This window comes from Dicentrarchus labrax, unplaced genomic scaffold, assembly GCF_905237075.1.
Source record: "Dicentrarchus labrax unplaced genomic scaffold, dlabrax2021, whole genome shotgun sequence".
Taxonomy (NCBI): domain Eukaryota; kingdom Metazoa; phylum Chordata; class Actinopteri; family Moronidae; genus Dicentrarchus; species Dicentrarchus labrax.
The window spans coordinates 13,655,466-13,683,408 of record NW_026136707.1 but is presented as its reverse complement, the minus strand read 5'-3'; the positions used below and the strand labels follow the sequence as shown (position 1 = coordinate 13,683,408).

Sequence of the window (27,943 nt, the reverse complement as noted above, 5' to 3'; positions counted from 1 at the left end):
ATGTTTGGTTTGTTTTGTTCTTTCTAGCCCCATTGATTCAGCATAATGCTGCGTATTCTATTATTTATTTATGTGGACCACAGTTAAACAGTTAAACACTTTATGGGAAACAATGGAGATCTACATAAAGACTAAATGTTAAAGAATGAACATTGTTGTTACATATTTGCAATGATTTTAGGAAAAAATAACTTCTATTCTGTTAGTGAGAGGGAGATACTACGCTTGACAGCCCCATTTCAGCTGATAAAGTACAGATACAACCTATAGAGTTGGGGTCTCATTTGTCGAGCCGAGTCAAGCCGTGGCATTCAACTTGACGTTGTGGGGGATGTACAAGGATCAGGTTTCAGACAGTTGAGGGTGATTTTAGGATCAGGCTTGTTTCAAAAGCTAAAAGCATACTTCATGGTCTGTTTATCCATTCTGGCTAGACCGGGGATTGACTCAAACTTTCATCATGACCTGTGTACCCAAAATACAAATATACTTTTTTCCCTTTTGGCTAAGAATGTCACAGGTTCTACTAATAAAAAAGCAAGTACTTTTAAGTTTGGCATAGTGCACCTATGAGTAAATGAAAAGAGTGGCAAATAGAGTAGGACGTTAAGTTTAGGTGAATAATTATACTATTAAAAGATAAAGAGTGGATTATTTTGGTGACTTAGGGTACACTTATAGTACCACACATGGCTGAGCTGTAACTTCCAGTAAAAGCACTGACTATTTTATCCTGACTTCAAGGTCTCAATAAGAGAAATGGTCAGAACTGTAACTCAGACAACAGGCGATAAGAACACCCGGCCTAGAAAATCCGATCCCGCTGTCCGCTGAGCGTAAATAATAAAGAAGACACAATCTCGGCGGCATGGCTTGAGCAGCTCACACTGTTGTCTAATGTGGCCTGGCAGTTTCTAGGAATGGAGATCTATACTTATAGATTGGCCTTGGGTTGACACTTGTTTATGCAGTACACAATCTATGATTTGGTGTTTCTTTGAACAGTAGATTAATGTGCCCATCGGCATGTCACATGGGTCTTGTACACCCCACCATCCATAAACGCAGCGCAAACCACCTCCCACTGCCTCTACAGTAAGATCAAGAGTAATGACACCTCTGACGATCATACAAAGCAACGGGGAAGAGAAATGTAGCTTAACATACTGATTTCTCCAGTCATACGTCAGCGTCTCTGTATCCTCCTGAAGGGTGTATAAGTGGTATGCACTGAAAAGAGCTGAGATGCAATGTGTCATATGATTTACATTACTGTAAACAACTGGTATAGAGACGCCATAAAGTTTTCTGATGACAGACAAGTGTGTCTGAGCATGAGTCACCAAGGCACACACCTGCAGATGAACTACAAGTTCTCCAAGAACCCTGCTGAGGTAGTGTGTGAGTCTGTACTGATGTAGCCGTAACTCACCTGATAACATGTTGTCGTTCTTTATGGAGGGGAACTTAAGGGTCATCTCATGTTTGTGTCGATGTATCATCAGATGGTCCTCCGTGGGGAATCGCTGTTTTAAAAGAGTAGGATTGTAAGAGTTGTATGTATGTATAAAGACAAAAAACTAATAATAATCCTGTGCACTGAAGCTTTAACCCAAATAACATCCGCTGTTAATCTAAATTTAAAGATTGCCTCCTATAAGAGCATCAACTCTGGTGTTGACTTCAAAGAGAATGTTTTTCTACGGGTATTTTTACACCGCCAGCGTTATTTACAGTTTGTGTTTCACTCAGTTCCATGCTATTCTGTTTCTCCCTTATGTGTGTGAGGCAGTAACCCACTCTTCAGGCCTCCTCAATGTACACCTCTTCATATTACAGGCAGACATACTCACACACATGCACATGTACACACAATGTTGTGTTGTTCCGTCTCAACACACTCACCTGAGAACAGCCAGGAGCGTTGCACATGAACGGCCTTTCCTGGTCTGAGTTCATCACTCTGGCCGCCTTCTCATAAAACTACAAAAACACACACGCACAAAAAAAGCAGGTAGAAATGAATGACTTGAGTTTCCCCACCAGCGTCTAAGAGGAAAAATACACTCAGAGTGAAATTGCTATTGCACCTAAAAAAATCTGGTCATTTTCAGTAAGAAACTGTTTCTCACACTACAGTAATCTCGGATCCAATAAAATGACATCCAGGCTAAGGTTGTGGGTTTTTCAAAGACTGGAAACACTGGTATCAATAACTTCAGCAAAAACTTGCATACAATGGAAAAGCATTTAAATAGTCCAACATCTAATAGATTATTTTATTACTATGCTTTTATTACATATAATCTTAACTTCAACCTGCTCTAAAGCCATTTATGAACAAAAACTAATAATAATATTGCTATAGCACTCTGTGAAGCTTACAACAGGGACAACTGTGATGGGTTTGAGCTTAAATTTGGATGCGAACAATGATACAGTGACATGATGAACCACATTAGAAATTTCCAGTCAAACACCACCACCATGTTGAAACCACAGTTCATCAAATGTTCATTCTCACCACAAAGTGACAGAATCTGGTCTAGCACATATGGTGCTGATCTAGCAGCTACAACTACTCACCAGTCATAATGTGAAAAATCCCTCGTCAGTAAATTACCTATGCAGTGAAACACATTGAACCTTAAATGGAACGCAGTTCCTGTAAATCTCATCAAATACCTTTTTTGAACATTGAAGTTCTACTTTTAAGTTTCAGTTGTATAGCAGTCATTTCAAGATTTAATTAAGTTAATCAGTTGCTATACATCGCATAGTGAGAACAAGAAAAGAAAGTTGTGGCAGAGACACAAGGTTCAGTTTATTTCTTCTAAATGACAATTTTAAAACATGAGTTAGTTTTAAATCTTACAAATAGGAGACAATATATTTGTTTCCTGCAACTACTGCCAAATATGTGCTTTGTAAGTAATTGCTCAGTACACTACAGCCACGGCTATGCATCATGTCAAATGTAAAATGGCGTTTTAGATGCTTTAATAATTTAGAGTGAAAGAGAGGACAAACTTTCCCAGAGGAGTGCCTTGTACCTGTGCTCTGTTGGAAAATATAAAATGAAACCGGAGACACATAAAAATTAAGGGCCTACAAATTCTCTAAGACTAACCCTGTCCCTCTGTTTACTTACGGAAACTAAATCATGCACAACAATAAGGAGGATGCATATGTTGAAAACAGCCCAACTATATTTATGATAGGATGTCAGAGAGAAAAAAAAACAGTAGTAACAGGCACATTTTATCAGCTTTTCAAGATCAAACCAAGAGCAATGAGATGCCATTTAAAGGCTCTGATGTGCACTTTAATCAATCATTGCATTAGATGCCTCAATCACATTTAAATATTTAAACCATAAAGTTTTACAACAGCTTACATAATTGTTCATGTGAAGAGTATCTATAACAATAGTTGATCTATTACTGCAGGCAGAACATTTTTTATCAGAAAAAAGTCAACAAGGCAACAAGTATAGCTGGTATAGAAACCGGATACGTTTGAATACAGGCTGAAGTGTGCATGTAAAGAGTATTAAAGCTGTCACGCATTAAAAGCTGGCACTACAAACTTGATCTCATCTCCAACCTGTTTCAAATCATTATTTCAGTAATTGTATATTGCATCTTATTTAAGCAATTCTTGTTAGGGTGTTTGCATTAACACACCATTAAACATGGATCCAAGTTTAACCTTTTTATTTAAATGAGAGAAAAGGACTTGTAGATTGTGATTGTGGTAAAGAAAAAAATATTATTTGAGTATTCTTTGGACATAAGTCTTTGGCCTTGCCTCTAATATATATGGTCATTGCTGGCTGCTCTGTCACAGTATAATTCTTATATCAAGGTCTCGTTCACTTCAAAGATCATTGTCCAGTACAAAGCAGCCTAAACTATCCTCAGCACTGACGACCTCTGAGCAGCCACCACATGGCAGTACTACAGATGTCCAGCACTTGCTGACAAATGTCAAGTTAGTATGACAAGTGTTAAATTAGTCTTTATTAATCCCCTTCTAGGAGCACCCAGGGACCATCTTCAGCTTCGAGACCAGTGCCTTGATCAATAGCAGGAAGATTCTTAACACTGAACATGCAAGTCTTTCGGCATATGGGACAAGCAAACAGGGAGTGAACATTCAAACTCCTCACAGGAATGACCCCGTTGGCCCCTCTGGAGTTTAAACCAAAGCACCACTGAGGGCATGTAAATGTCCAGGGTACCTCAAGTCATGGACACACTTATTTTGTATTCCAGTATGTGAATTAAGCCTTTACAAACAATTTATATTGTGCCTGGATGAATTATGGAAGTTGGTAGGTGCAACAGTCCATCTCTATACCACAAAAGTAAAGCTAAATGAAGACATTTAGGGACACAGAAACTACAGTACACAATGCAACAACAACATATCAAAACAAAGAGGTCTGTTAAGAGAATAACAACTGATTAAGTGTGTGGGGTTTGTTTATAACGTGATAATGGCTGAAACATCTACAGTTCTCATTTATCAGACACGTACAACGCAACATGTATCACTCTTTTACCCACGACAATCATTATTTCACAAAAACTAAAACGCATCCAGAGATCAAGTCAATGCCAAGGGTCACGTGTCAAGCATGAATACCTTCATACACTATGTACATGTGTGGCGTTTTCATGGGTACAGACTATTTCCTCAAGCATAGTCAAAACACTCAAATATTGTGTTATGCTAAGCAGTGCTGTTTTTCTAACAAGCTGTACTTCATGACCAAGCCTGCAGAACAGGGTCTGGACAGGGTCTCTCTGTCAGAGAGCAATGAGCCCTGGACTCTCTTTCTGTCACCAGTTCACTCGGTCTCTTTAACAGGGCCCCAAAAACTCACCTGGTTTCCTTTGACACAACAAACATGACCAACACTGCTGATCCTAACTAGACCCAGAATGATGGCAAGTACTACTGTAGAGCCAGCGCTTTGACAAGTCCATCGCTGATTATTCATGTCTTGATTCAACATTTTAGGCCACATTATTATCTCCAATACCAATTGCTGCTGTTCTTTTTAGGCTTTTCCTCCTGAACATCTGTATGACTATAAATCCCCTCATTTAAACCTAAAATTCACAATAAATCACAAAACTGATATCCCCAGAAAGCACTAAAAGAGAAGAGAAAAAGAGTATCCATGACTATTGAACAGATGCAAAACTTTACTTTTACTTTCCTGTTTCTAAAAAGGGACTTAGTTGCATCACGTTTACCAGGAAATTCAAACCATACGACGCATAAAACTTTTAACCATTAATTTTGTGAATGCCTCTGTGAATTATCCAATAGCTTTCACACTTCAAATTATCAATACTCAAGGCCCTTTCTTTGGAAGGGGCACTTGGCTCTCATTTGATATAGATGTTTTAGTTTAGCAGAGGAAATTTGGTTACACTTTACATTAACTATATCCTGATGTGTGTGAGGGGAAGGATTAGGGTCTGGCGTTCGATTTCAAGAGGAACTGGGGAGGAATTCTCCAGGTAGAACGCATATTAGAATTTAAACAATATGGTGAGGAAAAGAGGGGTTGGGGTGCAAAGGCATATGGGGTTAAAGCAAGCACAAACATGAGCAGCAATTCAAATCTCCAGCTCCCCATAGCCTGGGCCTTTGACAGCACAAGTTCAAGGTAGGATCACGGCGAACCCTGAGGCAGGGAACATGGTCCTCTTAGACAATGTCTGCCCTGAACTTCTGCTCTTGAAGTGAATGCGTGACAGAAAGACTGATGTGATGTAAACCTCCAGACCTATCAATTACTGGTCTCTTCCACAACATGTAAACTCATAACAAATACAAAAATGCCCCCTCAGAGGGCCACCATGACACTAATACCACTCACATTATTCTACTCACAAAATATTTTATAACATGGCTGGAATAGGGAAAAAAAGTCCCAGAATATATATGTATTAAAAATGTACAAGTCAAAATAATAAAGTAATAAAGCATCTGTTTTTTTAAGGTTAAATAAAACATTGGAGGTCAAACTTCTGATTGGACTGATTTGTGTTGTGATTTGTGATATTTGACCCCTTCCTACATTAGTACAATTATTACCAGAGAAATGTTTCACCTTGAGCATATGCAACAACCATCTACAAATAAAGGTCACATTTTATTGCTGCAATGAGCCTGGATTTTAATCAAGCTGAACATCGTGTAAAATATGAAGAATTGGATCTGTATCAAGGTTACTGAATGACAGTAAGTCATTCAGTAAGTTTAGTGTGGAATATTACAGTCTTTGAAGTTTGGTATTATATTATTATGTAATTATCAATATTTTGATGTGTATTATTTATTTTCCAGAGTAGTTGGATTCACCTCAGTAGAATATTATTGATAGTAAGATTTTGATTCAAAAGAAAAAATAATTTATTATGATTATTAATTATTAAGAATTATTTCTAGGGTAATTTGTAAGTCACAACAAAAAAATACATTTTTTTCTTTCTTGCAACAAAGAAGTGGTAAATGTGAAAAAGAGTATCCATGTTACAAACTTTTTTCTCAGACTGTTGCTTTCATAAAATGTAACTTTCTTCCATTGTAGTACAATAGGGGCCTGTTCTTAAAAGCTTTTTTTTTCATTATTATTATTATACTAAAAGCCGATCTCAGTCTAAATGATCAGAATTACTAAACTCATCATTAGACATGAATCCCCTTATTTTCAAGTGTTATTAGCACAGCCAATTAAAAGGACACAATAAAACTGAAAGCCTGCACATGGATCCAAAGCGGCGTGCATGACAAACGAGAGGTTATTGATAGTGTTGTCACATAAACAGAATGACAGCGGAGAGTAATCAAATGATTAAAACATCTTGCTTTTTTTCTCTCTTTCTTTTTTCTCCTAGCCGTGTAGCCTCGTCAGCACAACCTTCCTGAAAGTAACCCTCAACATCTCAGCGCTTAATCAAATATCGACTGGCCTGCAGAATGACGTAATGTTAGTCACATTACTGTTAGAGACAAATGGGAACGTAAATTTCACGGGAACAGGAGCATCACTCTTCTCCTTTTCTTGCTGGCATGCCAGCAAAAAAACAAACAATCATACAAACAAACAAACAAACAACCGAGCTATCATTTTCCAGACGGTCGCTGGTGAACCGCAGCACGCAGACAGTCCGGGACAAACGCCGGCTCCTGCGTATCCCGAGATGGGACAGGCGTGACAATGGTGCAGGGATCCGGCGTTGGCGGCTTTAGGACTAATAGAATAACTGGAGGACGTGCCAAATTGGTGCCAAGTGCAGTGAAAAAAATCCGTCCTTTGCAATAACCCATTGTGTATGTGAATGATGAATTCCTGCAGACTTGTCACCACTGCTACCTGACAGACCGAGCAGCAGCAGCAGCAGCAGCAGCGACGGCAGCGGCACTTGACTCCGCGTTCAACTTCCAACAAGTCAACAGACAGACCAACGACACCGGAGTGAGATGACAATGCGCTTACTCTACCAAAACTAAACCGACCCGTTATCTCATCCAGTTTGCACCCACAAACAAGTTGAGAACAAGAAGAAAAATAAAAAATAAAAAACCTTGACCAAGGCTGCTGAAGCGAACAACAAAACAAGCTGTTGCATGAGAGAGAGAGGAGGAAAAAAAAAGAAAAAAGGAGGAGAAAAAGTAACAAGGATCGCTTTTTTTAACAAACGCCAACAAACCTGCAGAGGCGCATGCACGGTCCTCTGCATGGCGGTGGAAGGTTTTTCAACTCACCAAACAAATGTAGAAAATGTGAAGCAGTCTCTCAGAAGAAACCACGTTGGACTGAGAAAAGATTACAATACGATCTATTTAGAGAAGCATAACGTCACCCCCGGGTGACGTCACGTGGGATTCCTGAACTTCTAAATCATTGCGGTCCGCTTAGAGGCGGCGCGAGCGGGGCGGAGTTTTTGCGAACGCACGCCCAGAGGCATGGACGCATGGACGGTGCCGGACCCGGAGTGGGTGTGGTTGCAAAAAAAAAAAAAGAAAGCTGGATCTCCAGTGCTTGACCATTCAGGCATGCGGATGAGCGTCGCATCTTGTGTGTGTCTGGTCCTCGCGCCTTCAGGAGAAGTGAGAAAGATTCACATTTCATCACTAAAAAAAAAAAAAGACAATGCCAAGGACTTCACATACTGCGCCAAACTTCGAGTATTGGAAGCATTACGATACTTAATTGAACCCCTACTAAAACATAATGTAACCATTTTTCTTTAATAATACAGAAAGAAGCCACTCTGTAAGAAAATGTACCTTTAAAACAGGACTTGTTACTGAAGACATTTTGATGATGGCTCTGTTTTATTCAAGTGTCCCAGTAAGTGTGACAACAAGCCAGCATGCGCAATACCGGGCCCCTGAAAGTGTAGCAGCTGAATGGAAATTGCCTATTGTTAATCGTATTATTTATATCTGTGCTTTTCCTTCTGCGATGTTATTGGATTAATTAGAAAATAAAAGTATACAATATTTGAGAGAAGGAAGTTAGACAATGCTAAGCCTAAGCCTTTCAGTTGTGTTCACAGGTGGCTTTCTATTGCAGTGACAGGCTGGATCAACCTGCTGCGGGTCCCTGAGGCAAAGATCAGCTGCTGGGCAACTATTAACCCCACATTCCTTATGCCCTGTGTGAACAGTGTACAGTTTTTTTCTAAGCTGGAATACCTGGCCTGAGATTTGCCATGTTGTAAAACATATAGTAAAAAAAAATGCAACTAAGATTGACACATGTACACTCTTTAGACAGACCTACCATTCAGTTATAAATTAGCAAAAACCAGAAAGTCTGGAGCTTTCAGGGACGTTTACCTTCTGTGGGCCTTGCACAGTTGTATACTAAGAAGTTGGTAACCAAGCCATGGTGACAGTTTTCATATTTCAAAGCATCAAAGCTACATATTATCATCAGACTTCACTGTCAGAGCCCGAACAGCTCGTTTTGTTTGCTACTGCCTTCTTTTCTGATCTTTCCTCAAACGTTTACTTTTTTCTCAAATTGAACTAAACTTATTTTTCACTGTAAGCTGGCAGAGCTAACATGCATCATCAACAGCCTCGCTTGCAAATGAAGTGAACGTGCAAAACACATAGTCGTTCCCCACAGTCTTGTCTGAAGTGTGTGCTTATAGCATACAGCACATTAGAATAGATTTAAACAGCTTTGAAGTACAAAGCATTTATGTTGGAGCTCTGTGTGACCTGCTGGTGCCAACTGGCTGTGATTTCTTGGGCCACAGACACAGATAGTGAAGCCATCCTCGGCTCCAGGGATTAATGACTCCTCACACATTGAGAAATGTTTACCACTCGCCTGCGACCACTCCACTAGACGCACTAAGAGCTCTGTCACTGAAACAATAACGCAGTCTGGAAAGCTCTCATAACTCAGAGCTTCTCCGCCTCTGTCTTTTAACCAGAGCTTTAATCAACGTTTATGACATCCTTTTGTCTCTTTATTGCCAATATATTTCCCAACCAATCCAAACATTATGCTCCCAGAGGAGCAGACTATTAAGGTTGGAAAGAGCCGATACAGTTTGGGTCAGTGACCCACACTAAAGCAGATTTGATCTATATTATACTAAACCTTTTATTATTATGCCTTTGTGCAATGCTTTTGAGTAAGATCACCTTGGGAAGATTAGCACCAGTGAGGGTGCTTCGGTGCAGCAGGTGCAAAAGGTGAAAACAGCTAAATAAAAATGTGTCAAACAGACTTTCAATTTGTAAACAAAATATAAAACACCTTCAGAAATATTTTACTTCAACCAAAGATGAAAAGCAGATGTTAAATGGAAAGTTACTGTAAAACATTGTTTCCTGCTCTCCATACCTTAAGCAGAGATGATTGTGCCTGCAGGGATGGAAATGTTAACTGCATGGCATTCCACATGACAAGATGGCTATTTAAACTGATGGTACATTCAGTGTTTTTGCTGTCTTCATTCCTTACAAACATTTTTACTTATCTTAAGTGTAAAGCTGAGGTAAAGAAACAAACAGCATACATTTTTGAATTTTGACAAAGTTCCTGCAAACTACATCTCCAATTTATTCAGGATTAAGAAAAGGAGTGACAGAGAAATCTGGAATAAATTTGGTTTTGTTCATAAAAGAGATCACTCACCGTGACCATCAAGCTTGTCTTACCAATGAATACAGTCCAAGTTCCATTTTAATTTTTCTATATTGAATTCTTCAGTATTCCCAACAAAAAGTTTTCAGTTAGCAACAGTTAGAGGCAACCGATCTTCCGCTTATAAGACTATTTTGATAGCCTGCAACCTGATGTAGCGTTCACTGGTGGAGTTATTTCTGTGACTGAAAATTAAAGACATCATGGTTTCACAAAGATACTGTGACAATGATTATGAAATAAACTACTTTAAGCAAGACTAATTATTTATGTATTCTGGGTATATTAAGATCATTTGCAAACTATAAAAACAACCAACCGCAAGTGTCAAGCTGGAAACCTCTGTTTCCATTAACAAATGTGCTTTGTGGAGGGGTGATGGCCTGTGACAATGTAAGAACAGCTCTTCTCCCAGTTGTGAGATAGCCAGGGGATAATGTGGCCACCATTTCTAAGATAAAACTAAGATTACCAGACACTAAAACCAGAGGTGTCAGCCAGACTGCTTAAAAACATTGCACGAGTGAGCCCTCCACACTTGTAACAGGACTACCAAAGTTTGACATGTCGACATTATTTATCAAAGTTCACTTTATGAGTAACATGCAAAGATGTTACTCATAAAGAGAACTTTCATAATTTGTCATTCTCTGCTCTACGTGTTGATGACATCTGTGAGAAATTAAAGTTGCTTACACTGCAAAACAGCAGTAGGGTAGTTAAAATTTTGTATAGGGAAGTGGGATTGTTTTGCAATTTATTAGAGGGGGGTACTCTGTCCAGTATATGCATTTGTTGAAACAATAAATATTTGTTACAGCCTCATCTTACGACTTTGGATCTTCGCTTTTTTGAAAAGAATGGTCAACTGACCAAAGAGCACCAGTGCAGGACAGACTTGGGTCCTGGGACAGCGAACATCACTGTAGAGCGTTATATTGGAACTGAGAGCCTAATTCAACAAAACGTATGTGCTGGGAGGGTCCGAGTAGATAACCCCCGGTGACATTCCTGCACTCAAACACTCGAGCCAGTAACATTTACATTAGGTGGCTGGTGAATGGTGCTGCCTGTGTGATGACCCTTCAGATTTATAACAGTGTAGGATGATGTCCTCTGTGCTCAGCATTTGTGGGTGAGTATATCATTCCTTTGACATCTGAACTGGGCTTCTGTGTGTCCTCAAACTGGATTATTCAGGTCATTTGTAAAGCCATTTATAAATGTTCCCTGGCTGGGTTTGGAAAACAATAACTTAACATCTTTCATTTTTAAGTCTTAATTTTTATTTATATTACTACATTGTATAATTAATATTTTGGATTAGGTTGTTGAACAGTACTGCCATTGTGTTATTTCTTCCATTATAATTTACCTTGGCTTGCAAAACCTTCTGTTTTATTAATGCTCTACGAAATACAAATTCATAAATAAACACATGGATCATTTGAGCTTGAAATAAATTCTCAGGGGAGTTTATGAGCTGGTTTCTGCTATGTTTCAAGACATTTGAATTGTATTTCATTAACATCAGATTTAAAATAATATACGTTGGAAAAGGTCAGCTAAGTGTTAAATTAAAAAGGCCAGAAGAATTTAGGTGCCTCTCTTTATTGTAGTATGTGGTGCATATAACTAACTGAGCTAATTATCTTGTTGTTGAGCTTGAATTTGTTAGGTAGTTCACAGAGAGCAAACAGGGTTTAGTCACTTACCTCGCTAGACTTTCAAATCTTCCCACTCCATCGAGTTGACTGATTGTTGAGTTGACAATTCTGTTTCACATCAGTCACTTATAGCTGCTGTGTGTCTTTGTCTGCATATGTTTCCACATTGAGGTTAAACCTACACAGTGAATCTCTAGTGCAGAAAATCACAACACATCTATTACCTCATCTACATTTATGGGCTGTAACAAAATGAAGAGTAATGATTAGCTGTAGCTATGCTCATCAAGCACAACCATCAATAAATAGCTGTGGATAGGTAATACCAGCATTTTAAAACCAAAGCCATCAGCTTCCTTTAAATAAGAGGCTGTGCATGACGTAATGTTTTCGAAGTAATATCCCACAGTGTTCTCAGGCATAACTGGAACTAGTTTTCTGAAAAGGGCTGGGCCCAGTGATGACCCATTACACCATTACCAGGCACAAACTCAAAGTTACTCAATAAATGAAAAAAGTAAGTAACTGGAGGAAGTTAAAGTCAGTAAATCTTATTACTGTACTGTACAAAATGGATTTCTGCAGAAGATTTGCACCTCTACTAAAATATTCTACATTTCCATAGATCATAGATGAACACGAGATTAATATTCATGGCCACATACCAGGGATATGTATTCTTACATGTACCTTATGAAGACCTCAATTTTTGTCTTGCAAGTGATTGCATCACTCTGTCTCATCCACTGAAAATAGGTTAAAAAAAAACAGATTTTTTAATAACAAGACATAAAATCATTCATATCGCTTGCTCTAAGTAGAATTTGCAAACACAAGCTGGAGTTGTTTACTTTCTGTGACCTAAATAAAAATAATGTGATTCCATACATAATTGGATCCATAGGAAAATGGCCACATTTTATGAGTGAGGACACAGACTATATAAAAATGGCAACATGTGTTCTTTTCTAGCCTGTCTCTACCTGAAACAACTGATAAACAAACTTAAATTGCAACGCACAATGCATTAAATAATCTAGATGGTACTAAATGTAGAACATCAGACAGAAGTTTGAAGCAATTTGTATTTAAAACCTATGTGGTACTGATACTCTCTATGTGTACTTATTAGCATGATGTATGCAACAACACTCGTGGTAAGGTCTGTGATGAAGACTCTTAAATGACTGCAGATGAAGAACAAACTCATATTTATGTACTGACCAATACTGCCACACAGTGGCAATAAGATGTGTTGCAGCTACTTGTCGATCCATTATATCACTAACATCCACCACTAAAATAATTACTGATGATGGCAAATTTGTCAATAAAGTAGTTATTTAATTTTATAGCGTGGATTTAAATTTAAATAAATCCTGACGATTCAGATGAACACAAACACTTTATTCTGTTAAGAATAAGAAGACACGCATGGAAGGCAAGTTGAACAGTTAAAGACACAGGAAGCAAAAAATAAAAAAATAAAAAAAGATTCAGCACATAGTTTGTAGTAATGGTGCCGATTACCAACTGATGACCCATCCATCCAACTGTACTAACTAGATTCGTCAAGTTAGGTGAAATAAAAAAACAACAGCTTCCCCAAAGAATGGCAGAAATAAAACTTTAAAATGACTTTAAGTGTGTAAACTGTGCCTTTGCTGAAACCTATTTGGTCTATTGTATCATTACCATGGATCATACTGTAATAACATAGCTACTACACTACACTTTAACCTTCATTATATAATTTCTGTCCATTTATTATTGTAATTAATTATGTCCTGATAAACAATACAATCACTAAACATGTTTAAAACAAGATTGTATATAGGTATTTCATAATTAAAATGATTGCAGCTAAACAGCGTGGATGCTGAGGGGCATTTAGAGCTTTAGACAACTATAGTGGAGATATTTCGTTACTGTATATAAAGTTATTTGCTGGTTACTGCTTCGCATGCTGTGCACTGGTACTTAGCTCCATTCATTAAAATTATAGATTAATCGATATTTATCGTTATTGGTAGCAGAAAAATATGTTTCCGTGTTGGTTGCAACTTTAAGATACATATTAATCTAGTTATACACATTCAGAATAATTATACATATTGTGCTGCATGTGTGTGTTAAATCTGTGGCTGCTTAGATACACATTTCTTTAAAAAAAAAACTATTTATGCTTTTCTAATGAAAGCCAACACACCATACTTCCGGTCTCGCCGTCGCTCTCCAGCTGGTTTGACGCAGCTCGGAGAAGTCGCCGCACCGCCCCTGCCGCTCCAGCTGTTCTCACCGCTGTCCGCCTGCTGTTCCTCCGCTGCTCGCTGCTGCCTGCCTGCCCTCATTTCCAATGCAGCAGCGACCATGACAGGCATCGCCGCTGCTTCTTTCTTCTCCAACGTTTGCAGGTTCGGGGGCTGCGGACTTCACTTCGACTCTCTGGCCGAGCTCATCGTGCACATCGAGGATAACCACATCGGTAAGTGCCGATAAGTAACGAGCGCCGCAGCGAGCAATGGCCGAGGTTTGCAGCTAGCAGGAGTGGCTAAATTAGCGAGCTAGCAAGTTACTTCCTGCGTCCTGACAACCCTGTTGCTAGGTGTGGCGGTTGTTGATGTTTCTGTGTGGATATTACAGTTGCTTGTTCACCGCCTGCAATAGTGTACCAACGCTGTGTCACCCATTAGACCGCTGCAACACCCGCAGAGCCGCACTGAAGCGCCGACGGGGAGCTGAGACAGTTTCTTTACGCTCTTGTCGGGTCGCTCGTGCAACATTATTGCAGCGCGAGGCCCGCGCGCAGAGCTGCCTCTGAACCGTCGTGAGTTGACTTGCAGTCAGCACGAGCCAATGACGATGGAGACATTGATTAATCATCAGCTGGTTTCAATTCGCCTGACAACACAGCTCAGTTCTACTTAAACCTAGTTACTGTCTCACATGTTTCATTTATCACTTTAACAACCGTTGGATTTCTCTAATAATGATGTAATTCATATGTATGTACATACATCTGCCTGAACCGCCTTTTTCAATCAGTGTTGTTATTGGTCTAATATTAATTAACTGACCAGTTGTGAACAAACAGAACACTTTTTTCATTGGTGAATATGCGTCTCTTTTTTTTATAGCTTTATATGTCATTAACCATTTCACAATAATATAAAATCAAATAGTTTAGTATCTCATATTCTCACACTTGTGTCATACCAAGTAATTAAAAGTCATTATAACTATTAAGGGGATTCCATTCATCTTAAATTGCCAACATAATGAAATTTAGACATGCAGCTGCCTCATCATAGAGACATATGATGTTGATATCGATCACTAATCCATGTAATGCCTATATAACACATGCTGAAAACAACTTGTGTAATCAATTATCTTTTATTGTTTAAAAAACAGTTGTCTCGCGAATCTGAACATCTGGAAAAGTAAGAAGTAACTTTAAAGACAGACTTGTGTCACTGGCTAGAATAAAGTATCGCATACACTTCTGTAGAAGTTTATTAGAGTCTGTGTTGCTTTTGATTGTGATGCATAGATTTGGGCTTTGACTTTGCTTCATGGTTGTAACAAGTATAACACGTCAGAAACAGAATACAATCTTATTATATTTATATATTACTGTATTTAAATCATATCCAATCCCATGAGTGTTGGTCTACCGTACAATACACCACCAGCATGCTCAACACTGCCATCAGTTTCACCACAATCAACAGCTCCACCTCTAGCTCATGTGGGGGAAGACAATAACAAGAACTACCTGAAGCTGGAGATGGTGATGACATTGTGGATAAAGCTATGAAAACATTTATTTGTCTCTATTTATTAGCTACTGTATGATAAATTTTTCGGAATGGAAAAATTGAACTTCTTCTGTTTGAGTAATTTGTGTGACAATTGATGGCCAATCCCAGACAGTGACTGTTTAATTAGTGCATCATTAACTTTTGTGTTTCATAAAGTAATGTAATTTTTACTTTATAGAAAAATCCCTATAGTTATGTGAAAGTTAATGTAGTTTTGTAGTATTGAGTTGTGTTTAAGAAGAGAGAAGTTCTGACAAAGGACTCGTTTAAGTTACCTCTGTGTACAGGTAAAAAGTTAGGTTTTTGTTTACTACAGTGATATAAAAAATAAAGCATGCTATTCAGTTTATATAAGAACTTCAGTTTAGGGTTGGTTAATACATTAAACAATACAAATACAAGTGCATAAAAGTACATTTACAAATGTTTTTAGTCAAAAACTACACATTTATTTAGTTTGTTCCATGAAGCATTTTTATCATTCAAGTTTAATCAGGATCAAGTCAATTATCTAACTCACAGTTCGACACTCTTTTAGATCCTACATCTGTTTCGCAATCTAATATTTCAGACTTTTATTATTGAAGCTGACAAGGCACAGCTGTCTCTGTTGTTGTTCTTGTTTGTTGCTTGACTGGCTTTAATATCCTCTGCCCTCTGATTGTGTGCTGTGCATGTGTCCAAGGTGTTAGCCTTAGAAAAAAATGCTTCCAAATGACTTATTGGGAAATAATGAGGCAATTAGTTGGCTCAGAGTGGAAAAACTTTGCTGCTCCCCTCCTTTGTCCGCTGGCCTGTGCCCACTCTGAGAAGTGCGAAATCTTGCGCGTTGTGCCAAGTGCCTGTGAAGCATAATTACAGAGAGAGTGCTTGATTTGGCCTGTCTTCCTCCTCATCTGGTGGCCTGCTGCTTAAAGCACATTCTCCTTTATAATTAGGCGCCTGGAAAACAAGCACACATTCTTGTCCCCGTTTTCCCCAGCCGGCCTGCTGATCGGGTTTGTGAACAAGAGGTGGCGCTGCTCTGCTGTTGGTGAGGGGGCTTTTCTTAAGATGCCTGTTCTGTACAGTAAAAGTGTATGGTGGACATTATGGGCCAAAACCTATTTTCCTCAACGTATACAGTAACCAGTTCAGAGGGCCAAACCTCAGTAAATAAGTGCATATTGAAATGGATAATTGATGATTTAAGGGATACTTCTTGTATATAATATCATATTCCTTCCAGAGTAGTTTTGTACCCATTAAACATTGTACTTGAAGGAGATGATTACAGTAAGTCTTCAGTGGCCATGGTTGATCATTTAAAGCTCCATGTTATAAGCTTTTGATCCTAATATACAAATTAACACATATAACAATGTGGGTTATGCTTCTCATGAAAGCCTTTAAAACAAATACGATAAAACAACAAAATAAAGCAAATGTCAAATACATTTTAAATACAGCTTACATCAATTATGATGAAACAAACCTAAAATGGAGCTGCTACTATTTGCCCACAACTGTGACAGCAGATTCGAGTTGATAATATGAGTGTTGGGTGGTCCACTTAGAGCTTTGTGAACAGATTCAGCTAACTTTAAGAGAGCAGATACTAATGAGGCCTAGAAAACACGAGCAAGAACAGAGGAAAGTTTGAACACTGAGCCTAAGTCATGTTAAGCTTGAAATATCTTCTCAGTGGCCTGGTATTCTTGTGCGGCATGAAAAAAGTGCATGCACTAAGCCACTGAAATGTTTACTTTGTCACTGAGCGACCAGGCCGCTGTAGACCAGAAGCAAATAGCGACCATGTTATTAGACCTGTGAGCATGTGTACTGCTGAGGCCTGGCACACTGATGGCCTCAAGTGTCCAGGCTTGGGTAACAATGGGTCTGTTTGTTGCCAATTCTCACTGGAGGCTCATTTAGTAAATTTTGGTATGCACCCCCAAAATCTGTGCGGAAGTAATAAATTTGGGAAGCAGTAACTAGTTCCCTGATCCGTGCACCTGGTGGGCCTAATTACATTTCCCCATCCCCCGACACCACTGCTCCTGTTCCTGTGCGGTGACTGCAACATGAGGGGCTCCTGTACTCGATAAAGCATCCCTCATAGGAGATGATGTACAGCCCGTGTTGAGATTACACGACATTGGCGTTTAGTTCGATGTAGAACAAATGATGATTGCTGAAATTTGTCCTAAATTCCTGAAAATATTGTCCAATGTCAAATGCTACGAGGGTTCCTCCTTTTCATTTATTGTTTTGTTCAGGTACTGTTTTATAAATTGCATTTATTTATATCAGAGTAATATATTCTTGAAATTGTACCAGAGATTATGTGAGCTGAAGTCCTGAGAGCTGATATCACACCCAGTTTAAGAGTGTTCGTGTCACTTGGCTTCTCCAGCTTGGAGAAAATGTAGGTTTGAGAACACTGAATACCTGTAATTACATGAACACGGTCAAATTCAAAGATGGTAAACACTAGATATCAGTCTAATAACAGTGTTAAAAAATGCACATTTAAGCTGAAACATTGTTTGATTAACTGACTATTGCTGCTTTTCTCTGTTTTACATAATTGTAAACTGAATATATTTGGGTTTTGGACTGCTAGTCAGACAAAACAAGCACAAGCAATTGAAGTCATCGTGAGCTCTGAGAAACTAAACATTTTGGGACATTTTATACATTAAACTATAAATCTAGAGTAATTAATGAAAGAATAGCCCTAATGCATGTCACAGATACAAGTACCATATGTATGAAATGAACGGAAATGAATGTGTTTGTGTATTTACCCGTGTGTGTTTGTACAAACGAGTGAGATGTGAGATGTGTGTGTGTGACTTGGTGCATGTGTATAGTTTTAAGTTGCTGTCTCTGCTAAACGTATTTATAATAGATCATTTTAACCTCCCTGCGTTTTTTTCAGTAACCTGCAAGGCAGCTTACACATGGAGCTTGACTCCATTTCATTTCCTCCTCAGAGGTCACATCATAATGAATTACCTGTGCCACCACTCCTGGTAATGTCCCCCGCTGCTCAGAGCCGCCATAAACATGTCACCATAATGCTCACCACTCTGCTCTACCCCACAGTGCATTTGGCCATGAGGGTGGATGGGAGGGCCAGACACTGGTGGAAATGAGAGAGGGAGCTGTGCATCTGGTGTGTGCGTGTGTGTGTGTTTGTGTGTGTGTGTGTGTGTGTGTGTGTGTGTGTGTGTGTGTGTGTGTGTGTGTGTGTGTGTGTGTGAGTAAGGGGGTCGTGGAGGGCATTTTGAGAGGGCAGCAGGCGTCACTTCCCCTGTTGCCTTAGGAAGGTTTGTTGTGTGATCGTCCCATGGTTTCCTGTTGCAGGCCATCATAGGGGCCCTAATGAGAACATGTTATTGCATCATGTTTTCTGCACTCATACACTGCAACTACTGACCAACAATAGGCAAAGGCAGTGCTTCATAATACAAAGTTTGTTTGATGTGAACGGTCATATTAAGGCTAAGGAGGTTTGTTGAAATGAGAAATATATAAGGCCCGTTACTTTGGTTTTTGATTTATTTTAAGGGGAAATATAACAGGGTTTTTAAACATTCAGAAACATATTTTAAAGAATCTTAATCTAAAACACTGGATGGAAACTTGCATTTCTAAGACAGGGTGTAGTTCCATAAATGTTTTTTTAATTAGTTAAAGGATTTTTTTCTGATCCGCAGCTTTCTTATATTTTATCCTGATTTTTCTCTTCACTTTGCAAAGAGAGAACTCTGTTTGCAGGAAGTGAAAACCTTGCATGGGAAGTTCTTTGATGTTCAGAGTAAAACATTTTTTTTAACTAATGAACATTTGCATATATTTCGGTGAACTTCTAAAATTGAAGAGCCTTATTATACTTGGCTGTTCAGCTTATCTAACTTCCTCCTCTTTATCTGACACCTGACTGGTACATAAACAATCACTGATGCTTATAGAAACTGATTGTTTGGCTCTGGAACAAGTGATGAATAAATGCTCTTTTTTTGTTTCCCAGAAGGCTTTTAGCGGTCGGCCACCAAGGTGGACCACCTGTGTAGTTTGATTAGAGGGGTTCCCATCTCTACTTGAGGCGCCTTCATCCCAGTCCTTGACTGCTGGTGGCCCCAAAAGAATAGCAGAGACTGCGGGGGACTGGCCCCTGCAGGTCTCCCTCTCCCCAGTCCCCACCTGAGGTGTGTGTGATTTACAGTGTGTGGGAACAGATTGATCCACTGCTGTTTGAGCGCTACGTGAGCAGGCTGCCATTCCACTCCTTGAGGCTCATTAGGGATCTTAGGAGGGATTTCTTCTGCACTCACGCACACACATACCAACACACAGCGCTAAGAATAGTCTCTGCACTGCCTCCGGCATTTGGCAGGGGAATAGTGCCGTTATGAATGTGTCTTTCCTACTCTGTGTTTCCATGACTTTGGCTGGAGAGTAAAGAGAGGTGTGCTGTCCTTCTCACTGGGGATAAATCCACTGTTAATGAAACACTTGCTTATGACTGAGGCCTTGAGGGAGCCCTTCTGAGCCTTAGGCGCTGAGGTTTAAGCTGTTCTTAGAGCTTACCTGCCAGTATCATAAAATTCTGTCTCTATTTCATCGACAACCGAGCGGCTTGGCCTTAACCACTGAGTGGATGATGCCCCATGTCTTTCATCGCTCTTGTCTACTTTTCAGTAAGGCTGACATTGGTTTGTTGACTTAGATTTCTGTTAGACCTCTAAAATGTGTGCTTCCTCGTGTACACTCAAATGTGGTTTGGGTTGAGTTTTACTGGTCAACATCATGTTTCACCTCCTTCATGACAGAACTAAGTCAGTAGTTATACTGTTAAAATACAGAGTGCAGTCTGTTCTGCGTTTCCTAGATGGCTGTGTCTGCACTTTCAGTTTATACAGTTTAAGCTTTTGTCTACATTCCAACTGGTATAGATTTCTCCTTATGGCTTCTAGATGAAGATGAGTAGATGTATTTGTGATTAACTCAGTTAATCAGTAAGTTAAATTAACTTAACCCTTTATTGGGCGAGGAACCATATATGGTCACTTCATTATGACGGTTTTAATTACACTTCTATGGCATATTTTGGTGGGTTTTTTTTATGGGCGATATACTAATATACACTTCAATGTTACGGCTTTCTTTCACAAATAATTCAAAGTGGGCTTGATCTTGATTTGCTTATGGCTTATTTATTACATATTTTCATAGTATATTGATGTGGCATATTTCTTTTGCAGCAGCTGTCTGCTCAGTCCTTCTATGGGAAGAGGAGGCCTGCTGTGCCACAGATTGTTGTTGTGCCAGCCCACGTAGACATCATTGACTTTGATTTTCAGCCTAAAACTGAATTTTTCAAAAAAATCAAAACAGAAAAAATGTCTTCTTATATCCACCAATAACACTCCAGGGTTGAAATTTTAAATTTCCAAGTATTTCAATGAGTGCCCTATAAAGGGTTAAAACAGTTTCGAGAGATAATTATGACGGATAACCAGGTCAGAAATTAACAATCACAAGTAAGAATACACAACACATCAACATATTTCCAAATCTGTGAGTCTTGGCTATGCCTGGGCATTTGAAGTTACCTAATCAATACTTTTTTGGATACCTTATTTACCTTTGTTTCTATTAAATCCTTTTTTATATATTTAACAAAATAAACAAACTTCTTAACACAAAAACTTTACTCCTAGACTAAATATGACCAGACATTTAATGCCAATACAGTTATTGATAATTGATGCATTGATTTAGATGCATCTCATTCGGTGCTCAGAAAGTATTGACACACCGGTCCCCATTATAGTGAGAAATAGATCACCATTTAATGGTGAAATATATCAGAAATCACCACTTAAATCTAATCAGTTCTTCTTTGGCACAAGGTCATTGTGTCCATCCGATGTTTAATAGAAATCTGTTTTTAGGTGTTTTGTTCTAACATCCAGGCAAACAAACAAACACACAGGAGTGAAAGGCCGTTGAGGTAATAACTATGTATGACTCAGGGTTTTATTACAGCTCCGGAAAGGTGTTGCTTACCCCTTTAACCAGGAAAACTTGAATTACACTATTTCCATGTGTTTTGTGTCATTGCCATAGTCATCAATTATATCCTGTAGGATTGGACCTTTTTTTGTTTGCTGAACATACAGATTCTTTTAAAACGGCGTTGTAGTATTTAAAATGCAATGTTACAAATAGCCTTAGGTGTAAGTGTTGTGCATAAATGAGGTTGTGGATGGAAACAAGCAATAGTTTTAACCACAGGGGGGTAGCAGCCTTTCACAGCTCTGTCAGAGGCAGACAGGGAGGCTCAGCTGGTAAGTGGTAGACACTGTTGTTTTATGGGGCATCTCTCTTCTCCCACATGGATGGCAGTGGGAAGTGAGTGTTTGAAGTCAGGCCCACTTCACCTCAGGGTGTGGAGATTGGCTATTGTTGTACATTTAGCACCGCTGAGCAAGATGAATGTCTGGAGCACAGCATGGGAAAACGCAGTATGTGTCAAGTGTGGTCATGTATGAGCAATGTGGTGTCTGCAGAGCAGCAAAAAATTCCATGGAAATTCAAAGGAGAGGGCACTTGAGATGTTACGTTCTCCTTGTAGATTTTAAATAAAAGCAAGAGTAGGAATATGGTTTATTGCATTTTAACACGGAAGTAGCCTAATCATGCAGTAAAGGGCAATGACTTTAACTAATAGAAAAAAGTGTACACAGGTCTCGAGAAAATAAGTCCAGAAACTAGCATCACCTTAATAACTGTGGAGTTTCTCCAGAAACACTAAACTAAACAGTGACTATAGTCTAGACAGTGGTACATGACATCATGTTTAATCTAATTGTACTGCACATTTCACAATATCCTGCATTTTGATTATTTTCACTAAATAACTTTAACAACTTTTATTTGGCTTCATTCGTTGAGTCAGCTGAGCATGCATGCTCTCTGACAACACAACTCCTCACATTCATACCTGGGACTCACCCAATTCAACCACAGTCTGCTACCGTTTGCCAGTGAGTGCACCACTCAGGGCCACATGGATGGATGTTTTTTAAGGCAGCAGAGAGCAAAAGTTCAGTCAAGTTTACATCTGTCATCTTCAACAACATTCAAACAGCCAAAGTTCTATTTGTTTTTCAAAATTTTTTATGGAGATGTACAATAAGAGATGCATAATGGCCCCTAGTGGGACCAGATGTGTACCTGATGATCCAGGAAAAGGCACTTGGCTACCACCACAGAGACCTGGATTCATTCATTCTGGTGCTTGCAGCTTGGCCAGGCACTTCATTGAAAACAATAGGGAAAGTTTACAGGTGGGAAGCCACTGAGGGATCCATTTCATTGCACTAGTAACTTCTGGTTGGTCGGGATGCTCATTTGGAGAGGGGTTCGATCTGGGGAGATAGTGTATCAAACTATGCTCTCAGTGAAGCCAAGACCACAGTACAGGGGGAACTGGCCATCCCAAACTGGGAGAGAAACTGAAAACTGCACCACAGAAAACAAGCACACTGCTATTCTCAATATTGCCTTATATGCCTAGATTTTGATTATGTGCCTAATATCCTCCCCCCCCCTCTCTACCTGTCTCGCCTGCTCAGACACAGACCCCCGTCTTCTGGAGAAACAGGAGCAGCAGCAGCCGACATATGTTGCCCTCAGCTACATCAACAGGTAAAGACATGTAACTATTACTGAGAAAGAAAACAGCAGAATGGTCCCTTATTTATGCATTGACTCAATTATAAGTAAATCTACTTAATAAATCTGACATAATTATGACATTAATGTTACTAGTTCTTGGGCCTTTAAAGATTTATCTACAGAAGTCCTCTACATCAGTGAGTATTACTACTGTGTCCTATGAAGCTTTTGCTCTTGAGCTTCTACCAGCGAATGTCATCTGGTGGATTGCTTAGATAAATTGCTTCAGTGTTTGGTAGTTGGTTGTTTTTTTATTGGCCTAGGTTCATCCCAGTTGTCTTTGATATTGCGCTTGAATAGTGGTTTTAATGGCAAAAAGCCAGTGTAGAAGAAGGTCTGCCGCTGTCTCCCTGTCTTCACCAACACATCTTGATGTGGTTATTGCTTAATTTGTTAATTCCACTTTTGTGGTACTATGTTAACATTTCATTTATATGATACACATTTACCAAAGACTTTACAATCCATCATAAGCTCTGGTGTATTTTGATGGCAAAAGAAGCCAATGATATTTTTTTGTTAATGTGCTCTACAATAGCAAACCTACAATAGCAGAACTTTTTAAACATCAGGGCAGTGCCACGAAACAAGTCACCCATGTTACATCGAATAAGATTAACCTCTTTTCATAAAAAAAGATGTCAAACCCTGACCAGTCTAATATTCCACGATGCCAGGTTCATGACAGATGCTGCACGGCGAGAACACGAGGCTGTGAAGAAGAAGGTGCAGCCCAAGTTGTCTCTGTCCCTGACAGGCAATCTGTCTCGCAGCGGTAGTTCCGCTCCGACGCGCCACACCAGTGGAAACCTCACCCCTCCGGTCACCCCACCCATCACACCTTCCTCTTCTTTCCGCAGCAGTACACCCACAGGTACATAACCATCCTTCACACGAATCACCTCTCCAGTCCATTCAACCAGGAGGTCTATTTTCAAGACAAGCATCAGTAAATCTGAATCTCTGCCAGCTTACATAGTGCTATCATCCTCCTACAGTCTGAAGACAGGCAATGAGGCAAAGAGTCAATGTCCTCTACCGGGATCAAATAGGAATCACAAAGAATAATGAGGCAGTTCTTCTAGTCTTCTTACTTAAAAAAGATAATATAGAAAAGATTAAATTGATGTCAAGACACCGGCAGAGAGTACATCATATTTTTACCCCTTTTATTCACTTTTAAAATACTAGTAGATTCAATATATATTGTTAGTTGTTATGGCTTTAATGGCTAATTAAAATTCTGTTTTGATTGTAGAAATGTCTTCATGACATGTTAAATTGTTGGTTACATCAGCATGTTTTCTAATACTTGGTTGATTGATATGCTGTGCACCTCTGTTTGCTATTCCTGTTTTGCTTTTCAACAGCTTTGATCCCAATGTATGCCCAATAGTTTGGCACTATTACTGGCATTAGCAGAACATCTCAGGAGACATATATTTGATAAAGCTTACATTCAAGCTACAGAGAAAAATCAGCTCTCATAGTCCAACTGATGTGTCTAATTCACTACAGTGTGCATTACATTACAGGAAAAAAGTTTTCTTGCAATGATTTCCCATGTACAAATATGCAGTCTTTAGTGTATTGTCTTGTTTTTAGCTCTTGTGGTTTTGCAGCTCGTCTCCTGGCATCAGATCCTTAATTAATTGAGAAAACAATTGCAGATCATCGACCCCAACAAAAATGCATACTGTCTTTCCCACGATTGGCATATTTCAGTCTTTCCAGACACATGGGTGCTGTTACACGAAGTAGAGATTATGGGAACACTGCCCCAAAGCACATGTTGAGAACAGTCCGTGCTTGTCAGCCTGGAGGCTTAAAGGCCAAGATTTCATCGCCAGAGATTAGTCATGAAGAGTGCATAAATCATAGCTTCTTGGGGAACAGTTTCTATGATCGCATGTCTGATAGTGATGCCCTGAGTTATATACTGTTTGACTTTCTGCCTTCCACCCTCCCACAGGTAGCGAGTGTGACGAGGAGGAGGTAGACTTTGAGGAGTCTGACAGTGATGAGTCGTGGACCACAGAGAGCGCCATCAGCTCCGAGTCCATCCTCAGTTCTATGTGCATGAACGGAGGAGACGAGAAGCCTTTTGCTTGCCCTGTGCCAGGCTGTAAAAAGAGATATAAGGTAGGTTTCACTCCGCATCTCTCTCAACTTCAATAATTTGCATTGTACAAAGTGTGAAATTTTATTTTCTCACAGAAATGAGGATGTAACATCAAAATGGATTCCCTGCTGTTGACAGTGGAAAATCAGTTCTTAGTTGAGCATTACAGCATGTCAACATAGATGCATACATCTAGTCTACTTCAGTGATGTGGAGTTTTACAGGATTTTCCATTCGGATCTGTTGTGTGTGGTTGGGATAAATGATGTGCAGCTTGAGAAAATTGCATTGCTGACGTGAATGACAGGGTTACAGGCGATGACTTAGTCTGAGGCAGCAGCAGGAGTCTGTTTAGGGGCAGAACAAGATAGATTTGTAACAAGACATTCAGTTTCTCCTCTTTATATCCTAATGTAAATAGACAAATATATCTATATGTAAGAGATATGGTCGAGTGTCATATTCTTTGCTTCATTACAGAATGTGAACGGGATCAAGTATCATGCCAAGAACGGCCATCGAACCCAGATAAGGGTGCGCAAACCCTTCAAGTGCCGGTGTGGGAAGAGTTACAAAACGTCTCAGGGTCTCCGCCACCACACCATCAATTTCCACCCACCCATCTCTAGTGACATCCTCCGCAAGATGCAGCCGTAGAGAGAAAGAAAGAGCGACCAGCACTCTTCTTCAGGCCACTTCCCGACCATCTGAACACCTCCATCACCAGCAATGGCTGTTTCTCATTCCACCCTTTTCACCTCATCCTGAAACCCCCACCCCTTTCTCTTACTTTCTCTCTCTCTTTCTCTTATCCCACTTTGTTATGACACTATTTTTGATTGCATGATATTATGATTCATCCTTAATTTTTATTCAGAATGTTGAATGTTTATGTAGTTCACAGTTTTGTATTTTGCACATTTAAGCTATCATTTATCTATTTGACTTAATTTTTTTTCATTTGTACATATGGTGCTTGTGATGACGAGGGCATGATGGCCACACCAAGTCACGAGTGGCCTTGCATGTACAGTAGGGCATCCTGCTTTTAAGGCAGCGTGAAATCAGAGGAAACTAGAGGAACAATTCGGATTGGGTTTTTTTTGAGAAAGGAGACACTGTTGCCTTGCCTCCGTCTAATTTGAGCCAAAAATGTGACAGAAGCAAATGAAAAAAAATCTGAATGTGTGTGGTAAACAAGGCTGAAAACGTTTTGTACGTGTTTCATTCTCTATCAGATTTAATGTTAATAATCAGTTAATAGACTTAGTTACTTTTCCTTTCATATCACAAGTATTCTATACCCTTTTTCGTCTGTTTTACTGCAAACACTTGTGTGTGAGCACCAAAGGATGATCTCAGGTGACGTTTGCAAGCATTTCAGCACCACAATCCTGCCCAAGTGTTCTGACAGTATTTATGCTGTTCTGTGGGATCATGGGAACTCTGTGTCATTGTTCCAAATGTTCCTGGTCACTTTCCTGAAGATTAAAGCAGTTTTCCTTGCTTTTTTAAAGTGAGGGATTGAAGCACTTTTTGTAACAAGTTGCCAACAAATCAGCATTTTTTTTTTGCCAATATCTCGTTTGTGGTGTATGTACAGTAGCTACCAAAACGAGGCAAAAGGCCTTCAGAGCAGAAGTTTGCATTGCTCCCAGGGAAGATGTATACCAAACCTCCAGTGTTTCCAGTATTGTGAGATTGCTGTATGTACAGTAGTTGCCTTGAATTGTAAACCATTCCAATCAGTACAGATCTTTGTATGGCTTCATTTTGACAGTTCAGACAAATTCATCTGAATGCAGACAGCTCAGTCCAGACAATTTGCTGTTCACCGACTCCCGTCTTATGAAACTGTGATTGTTCTGGTAATGGATAGTTAGGGGCCAACATTCGCCATGTATTCAGCACATTTATGTTCTCACAGTCCTGTTGTCAGACTGTGAGAGAAACACACGTGGCTCCTACTTTGTGCCATAATGATATGTCAGTTGAGGGTATGTACACCATTTAATCTTTGAAATAATGAACCCCAGATCATAAAATGCCACAGGATTGGGGATTTATCACCATTGAGCCATTAGGTAACATCTTCACTGCATGGATGTTAGTGTTAAAAAACTACAGTCCAATTGAGAATTGTGACAGTATTGTACTGCCAGTATGGAGAAAAGTCTTTGATATAGTGTAAAGTGAATGTATTGTTGTGTTAAGTGCATTAAATTATATTTTCATATGTTTCTGGAGTAAAAAAATAAAAAAATAGTATAATGTGTATGAACAGGTAAAATCAGAGGTTGTTTGGAGAAACTAATGGTGATGTACTGTATTTCTTCAAAAAGCTGCTTCATGTAAACTTTTATTACATTTAGAATAAAAATTCCTCTGACATGTGCCT

The 27,943-nt window shown here is 39.3% G+C and overlaps 2 protein-coding genes across 4 annotated transcripts in view; one reads left to right on the top strand and one right to left on the bottom strand.

The window, feature by feature from the left end:
• creb5b (cAMP responsive element binding protein 5b) overlaps positions 1-12,102 on the bottom strand; it is a 44,168-nt gene extending 32,066 nt beyond the window's left edge. The window contains exons 1-3 of one of the 3 annotated variants that reach the window (XM_051407159.1): positions 11,914-12,102; positions 1,906-1,983; positions 1,433-1,526 (exon numbers count right to left, since the gene is read on the bottom strand). In XM_051407159.1, the coding sequence (XP_051263119.1) occupies positions 1,433-1,526; positions 1,906-1,959 (148 nt within the window). In that variant the 5' untranslated portion in view covers positions 1,960-1,983; positions 11,914-12,102. Of the gene's footprint in view, positions 1-1,432; positions 1,527-1,905; positions 1,984-7,736; positions 7,919-11,913 lie in introns of those variants that run through there. The other 2 variants (XM_051407157.1, XM_051407158.1) reach the window with 2 other exon arrangements.
• A 2,014-nt stretch (positions 12,103-14,116) lies between these two features.
• jazf1b (JAZF zinc finger 1b) lies at positions 14,117-27,940 on the top strand. The gene is made up of 5 exons (XM_051407777.1): positions 14,117-14,350; positions 23,321-23,393; positions 24,101-24,297; positions 25,396-25,565; positions 26,026-27,940. Exons 1-5 carry the CDS (start codon positions 14,236-14,238, stop codon positions 26,200-26,202), a joined length of 732 nt encoding a protein of 243 aa, XP_051263737.1. The 5' UTR covers positions 14,117-14,235; the 3' UTR covers positions 26,203-27,940.
• Positions 27,941-27,943: the final 3 nt, after the last annotated feature.

Bases quoted from the DNA above. Each gene is read 5' to 3' on its own strand.
- jazf1b (XM_051407777.1), top strand. From the start codon at position 14,236: ATGACAGGCATCGCCGCTGCTTCTTTCTTCTCCAACGTTTGCAGGTTC. The intron at 24,298-25,395 runs GTACATAACCAT...ACCCTCCCACAG, and splicing joins CCGCAGCAGTACACCCACAG to GTAGCGAGTGTGACGAGGAG. The intron at 25,566-26,025 runs GTAGGTTTCACT...GCTTCATTACAG, and splicing joins GCTGTAAAAAGAGATATAAG to AATGTGAACGGGATCAAGTA.